The 6,547-nt window shown below is 47.4% G+C and overlaps 1 protein-coding gene across 2 annotated transcripts in view; it reads left to right on the forward strand.

The window, feature by feature from the left end:
- The window catches only part of LOC310837460 (uncharacterized protein), a 187,045-nt gene extending 180,498 nt beyond the window's left edge, over positions 1-6,547 (forward strand). The window contains exons 1-5 of one of the 2 annotated variants that reach the window (XM_083724087.1): positions 14-127; positions 2,114-2,303; positions 2,750-2,876; positions 3,316-3,393; positions 4,390-6,547. In XM_083724087.1, the coding sequence (XP_083580213.1) occupies positions 2,163-2,303; positions 2,750-2,876; positions 3,316-3,393; positions 4,390-5,768 (1,725 nt within the window). In that variant the 5' untranslated portion in view covers positions 14-127; positions 2,114-2,162 and the 3' untranslated portion in view covers positions 5,769-6,547. Of the gene's footprint in view, positions 1-13; positions 128-2,113; positions 2,304-2,749; positions 2,877-3,315; positions 3,394-4,389 lie in introns of those variants that run through there. The other variant, XM_083724086.1, reaches the window with a different exon arrangement.

Consider the following 6,547-nt stretch of genomic DNA (forward strand, 5'->3'; position numbering starts at 1 on the left):
AGGGAAAGGATTCCCTTTGCAAAGTCTCCTTGCTCCCCTTTTTCCTCTGTAGTCCGCCTCCCCAGTGGATCTCGTTTCTTCGGGAAGCACCGCTGTGCAGCCCAGTCTCATGCATGTTTACTCAGAAGTAAGTCCTGCTCTGTACGTCCTATCTAATAGCGTTCTCGTTTATATCTGCAATCCCCCTCCACTCTCCCCCTCCCTCCGCTCCTTTGCTAAAGCCCCTTTGGGGTGGGGAGATAGCAGCGGGGAGGAAGGCTTTGGCGCAGTAGAAGCAGCCCCCTATATGGGGGGGGGGGGCTTGGTGAGCTGCTTTTGTAGCCCCAGAGCTGGAGAGCAGAGTCGCCTTTGGGTTGCGGGAGATGGAGGAGATTTTGAATAGGAGGTGGGGCTGTAAAAGGCAAAGGGACCCCTGACCATTAGGTCCAGTTGTGGCCGACTCTGGGGGCGCTCATCTCGCTTTATTGGCCGCTTCTGGCGAACCAGAGCAGCGCATGGAAATGCCGTTTACCTTCCCGCCGGAGCGGTACCTATTTATCTACTTGCACTTTGATGTGCTTTCGAACTGATAGGTTGGCAGGAGCAGGAAGTGAACAACAGGAGCTCACCCCGTCACGGGGATTTGAACCACTGACCTTCTGATCGGCAAGCCCTAGGCTCTGTGGCTTAATCCACAGCGGCTGAGGAGCAGACAAAATGCTAAAGGAAGTCGGCCTTAGATAGAGCTTGGAAGGGGACCCCCAAATGTCATCTAGTCCAACCCCCGGCAATGCAGGAATCTCAGCTAAAGCATCCAGGACTGATGGCCCTCCAGCCTCTGCTTAGAAACATCCGAGGAAAGGAGGAGAGTCCACTACCTCCAGAGGGAGACGGTTCCACCGTTAAACAGTTCTTATTATCAGAAAGTTCTTCCTGGTGTTTAGGAGTCCTAAACTCCAGAGCAGGACAGAAACAAGCACGCGCCCTCCTCCACGTGACAGCCTTTAAGATATTTGACAATGGCTATCCCATCTCCTCTCAGTCTCCTCTTTTCTGGACTAAACATATCCAAGTCCTTCAACCGTTCCTCATAAGGCTTGGTTTCCAGACCCTCGATCATCTTGTGAGATTCCTTAGCAAGAAAGAGGCTGATATTGGAAAGAGTCAAAGGGAAGCAAAATGTGGGTTTTTGGGGAGGGAGGAAGCCCCCCCATCTCCCCTTTCAGAACTCATAGAAGGGGAGGGGGCTGGTGGACTGTGGTTTCCTTGGAACAAAGGAAAGGGTCTTTCTAAGGTTGGTCATGTTGAGGGGGGAGGCAAATGGGGAGGAGTCCCTGCTTCAAAACAGGAGGGAAAGGACATATTTTGGATTTCTTGGAGCCTGAAAAAACACCCAGTCAGTCTCCCTCCTGCTAGGCAATAATAATAATAATAATAATAATAATAATAATAATAATAATAATAATAATTTATATCCCACCCTCCCCAGCCGAAGCCGGGCTCAGGGCGGCTAACAACAATAAAACACGACAAAGGTACAGCACAAACAACACTCTAAAACCATTCATTATAAAATTAATTCAAGGGAAATGGGTGCATGGATGGCGGTATTTGAAATTGATTGGGATCTTAAGGGCACTTTTTAAAGCCTCATGGCAAAAGACCGGACGAATTAAATAAATGCCCACTCCCCAGTTTTGGACTTGGGGGGAAGAAATACATTACCTCCCATCTGATTCTGATGCTGCCTCCAAAAAGAGGCTTCTCTAGACATGCTCTGGGAAGATTGTTGGGGGGGAGATGAAAGCCGGGTGGGTGGGTGGGCATGGGGCATGGATCTGGCCCCTCTTGCAGGACTGGCGCAGCACAGGGATGCTGAAGGTCTTTCTCCTCTGTTGCTGCCAGCCTCACTCCTGCCCAGTCTCCTCGCTTGCCTTGAAAACATTGAGGTTGGCAGGAGGGCCTCCTAATGCTATAGGCTGAGCAAGATGTACATTCCTTAGAAGAAGGGCTGGGGCACCATAGTTCGTCAGCATGCCTCCACCCCCCAAACCACAATCCCCTAAAAACTGAAGCAACTTTTAATATCATAATCTTCATGACATCCTTCCCGTTCCCTGTCTTTCCCCTGCAGGCCCAGGAATGGTCTCACTTGAGAGCTGCTCCCTGCTTTGAAGTTCATCATGGCAACACCTGAGAGTGTGTCCCAGTTTACACCTCCATTCCCCCTGTCTTCCAGAGGCAGCGCAATGGCCTCAGAGGCACCGTTTGGACCGTCTCTTCTTAGGGGTTGGATGGAAAGAGTTGCCAGGCAGCTCCCTCAGGTAGGGAAAGAGTATCTGGTGTGGGGAGGAGAGGGGAGAAGAGGAAGAGAGGGGGACAAACCAGCCTCGCTCTGTGTTGTGTGGGGAATATTTTTTATTACAGTGGTACCTCAGGTTACAGACGCTTCAGGTTACAGATTCCGCTAACCCAGAAACAGTACCTCGGGTTAAGAACTTTGCTTCAGGATGAGAACACGCAGCGGCTGCGGGAGGCCCCATTAGCTAAAGTGGTGCTTCAGGTTAAGAACAGTTTCAGGTTAAGAACAGACCTCTGGAACGAATTAAGTACGTAACCAGAGGTACCACTATATTTATGTTAGTGGATTTATCTTGCCCAGGGCGATCCAAAGAGGCTTACGACCAACCAATGAAACAGACAGGGATGAAGGGGATCTAAGAGAAGTTATCTCCTCCCCCTCCTCCTCCTCCTCTTCTTCTTCTTCCAGGCCCTCTTGACCTTTGAGGAGGTGGCTGTGTTTTTCACGGAGGAGGAGTGGGCTCTGCTGGATCCAGGCCAAAGAGCTCTGCACAAGGAAGTCATGGAGGAGAATTATGAGATGGTGGCCTCTCTGGGTAAGGATGCATTTTTATCCCTTTTGCCTGTTAGATGTGGAAGGTGTCAACCAGCTCTTTGTGCCATGTATTCATGCAGAGTAGGAATAATTTAAGAAGAATAGCCTGCTTGGATCCCCATTTTTGCAGATGTACCCTACGATATTTGCAGCTTTGCTCTCTGAAGCAGCATCCATATATTCACACAAACGCCCCTTGTGACAGTGGGACACAAGGCCCTCTCCTGCTCATGTTGCGTGTCTTTTTTTTTAAAAAAAATAAATTTTTATTCATATTGCACATATATACAGGAAAAACATGTTGCGTGTCTTTTATAGGATCCGGGTATGGTAATCCCTCCTCTTTGCTTTTGCAGATATGGATTGTAGATATGGATTGATTTGAAATGGCCAGGTGATTTGTGGCCCAAAGTAGCTAATATTATTGCTTTCCTTGGTAGAATCAGACCTCGGTTCCTGTTTTGAAGAAAGACAAGATCTATTTCTCCAGGTCCCTAAAGAAGGGGAGATATCAGAAGGTAGATGTTTAGCTGCATTTGGGGGTCCTTTTTTTCCTCTGGAAAGAGAGAGAGCAGAAGCCTGTTCCCTTTATGACCTGCTTCTGGGCTTCCTTTCAGCATCTAGTTGGCTCCTATAGGACTCTGGGACTAAATAGACCGGGGGGGCAGCCCATGGGACTCCACCCCCCACCCCAGTTCCCGCTGTCCCCAGGCCATGACCCATGACCACCTCTGCTTCACATCCTCCTTGAGTCCTTTTTTCCTTCCTGGGTTGTGTCCTTGAAATCTGCTTGCCTGGGTGGAAGAAAGAGAAGGGTGTGTGTAGAAACTGCTCCTGTCCAGAGGTTGCATTTACATTCGTTGTTACACCCAGTTCTGCCTCTGGTCCCACAGAGTGCGAGCATCTGGCCCTCAGGCTGTAAAAAGCTGCCCTCACAGAGTCCAACAGGGTTTTCTTCTGAAGAGCAGAGACGGCATCCAGGCCGAGGTTTAAATTTAAAATAGCCTCCACATTGCCTCTGAGGTACAGTGAGATCCTCTTCACAAGTGCCAGGTGGATTCTGCTGGGACCATGTGCCCTTCTTCTATCCCTCAGCAGGAGTGTTAAGATTTTCCCTTTCCCTTATTTTGGAAAGGGAGCCATGGCAGTAGTAGGGCTAGGCATGCCTGGGTATTTTGCACTCAGAATTCACTGGCTGCTTTGAAAACATTTCCCAAACCAGACTTCATTGCTTGGGTGGAAGGAGACAATCCAATTGGATGGTGCTCTGAGAAAGGGGAGAGATAATCAGACACAGCAGTGCGAGGTGACAGCTTGTGTGAGGTGGAGCAGGAAGGGACTTGTGGTGTTGTCTTGAGAAATTAACTTCAGATTCAGCTGTGTGGGGAGATAAGTGGGGGACGTGCTTGAAAATGGTAGAAGAGGCAGAGAACTGGGCTCAATTCTCAATGAGAGTCTCTGCTTCTACCTTGCAATTTGAACAACATTTTCTTTTTCTTCCACCCCCAAAACAGGTAATGGGCAGAGGAGAGAGAATTATGAGGAGCCACCAGGAAATGTGGAGCATAAAATAGGGAAAGAGACATTTGTAAATCAACTGTCACGACAAAATCATATAGGCAGAAACGTGTCAAATAATGGGAAAAGGAAGTCTTCCACTACTCAGGACATTGGTGTCCATGTAGCTCTGAACTCACAGGAGGAATGCATAGGAAAGAGCAGTGTGGAGTGTGAAAAGAGTTTCACTCAGAGTGGAAGCATTAGTTTACATCAAAGAACCCAAATGGGGGAGAAAGCGTTTCAATGCACGGAATGCGGAAAGAGCTTAAGCAGTGCTGGTAACCTTATTAAGCATAAAAAAACCCACACAGGGGAGAAACCATTCAAATGCACGGAGTGTGGAAAGTGCTTCAGCCAGAGCGGAAACCTTATTGCCCACCAAAGAATCCATACAGGGGAGAAACCATTTAAATGTATGTTGTGTGGAAAGTGCTTCAGTCTCAATCACCATCTTACTTTACATCAAAGAACCCACACTGGGGAGAAACCGCATAAATGCATGGGGTGTGGAAAGAGCTTCTGTACAAGCAGCTTGCTTATTGCACATCAAAGAACCCATACTGGGGAGAAACCATTTAAATGTATGCTGTGTGGAAAGAGTTTCAGTCTCAATCACCATCTTACAATACACCAAAGAGCGCACACTGGGGAGAATCTGCATAAATGCATGGAGTGTGGAAAGAGCTTCAGTTATAAGAGTGCACTTACTTTACATCAAAGAACCCACACTGGGGAGAAACCATTTAAGTGTATGGAGTGTGGAAACAGCTTCAGACAAAGAAGAAGCCTTACTGCACATCAAGGAACCCACACTGGAGAGAAACCCTATGAATGCATGGAGTGTGGAAAGAGCTTCAGTTGTAGGAGTGCAATTACTGTGCATCAAAGAGCCCACACCGGGGAGAAACCATTTAAATGTATGGCGTGTGGAAAGAGCTTCAGTCGGAATGGAAGCCTTACTACACATCAAAGAACCCACACCGGGGAGAAGCCGTTTGAATGCATGGAGTGTGGAAAGAGCTTCAACCGGAGGACTGCACTAACAGTACATCAAAGAGAGCACACTGGGGAGAAACCATATGAATGCATGGAGTGTGGAAAGAGCTGCAGTTGTAGGAGTGAACTTACTTTACACCAAAGAACCCACACGAGGGAGAAACCGTATGAATGCATGGAGTGTGGAAAGAGTTTCAGTTGTGCGAGTGCACTTACATTTCATCACAGAACCCACACTGGGGAGAGACCGTTTAACTGCATGGAGTGTGGAAAGAGCTTCAGATATAGTGGAAGTCTTACTGTACATCAAAGAGCCCACACAAGGGGAAACCATTAAAATGTAGAGAGTGTGGAAAGAGCTTCAGTGGGAGTGAAGACCTGACTGCATCTGAGAACTCACACAGCGGAGAACACCTCTAGGTGATTGGAATATAAAGAACAGCAGTAAATGCAGCAAACTTGCATAACACAGAAGAATTTACAGAGGGAGAAACAAATCGAGATTCACTGAGTGTAAACAGCACTTCACTAGAAACTGAAGTATTTACCACACATGGAAGAACCATAACAGGGAGGAAACTTGAGTATAAAAACAAGCATCTTGTGGAACCTGAAAATGCATGATGATAGGTTTTGTTGCCTCTAAGAAAAATAAGAAACTCCTAGCACTGCTATGCTAATTGCCCACGATGGTCTCTCCATTCTGCCTAATGTCTTGGCCATCTGGCATATTATTAATGCAGTAAGTGGAGAAAGAAAGGAGGCAAAGTTTAGGCACTTGGTCAGAGGTGTGGTGAAAGGCATTGGTCTGCTGCTGCCGCCCTTTCTTTAAGTGAAACTCTCATGTGTCTCAGGTTTCACCCATCAAGTATTCAGAGTCCCCAAGTGGCTTAGCGTGCCTAGTTGGGAAATGTGATATAGGTAACTGACTGTGACTTTTTATTTATTTATTACGTCAGACTCTCCACATAGGGAAAGAATCACAGGCCAGTCCTTCCAAAGGGATGGTGGTGCCAGACCTTAAAACCTGAGCTGCTGTATTTTGTAATCTGTTCACCCTGTTTTCTTGCTTTCTCCTGTCTTTTATTCTAAATAAAGTTTCGCGATCCGAACAGC

The sequence above is a fragment of the Podarcis gaigeae genome, assembly GCF_964106915.1.
Source record: "Podarcis gaigeae genome assembly, chromosome: 2".
NCBI classification, from domain to species: domain Eukaryota; kingdom Metazoa; phylum Chordata; class Lepidosauria; order Squamata; family Lacertidae; genus Podarcis; species Podarcis gaigeae.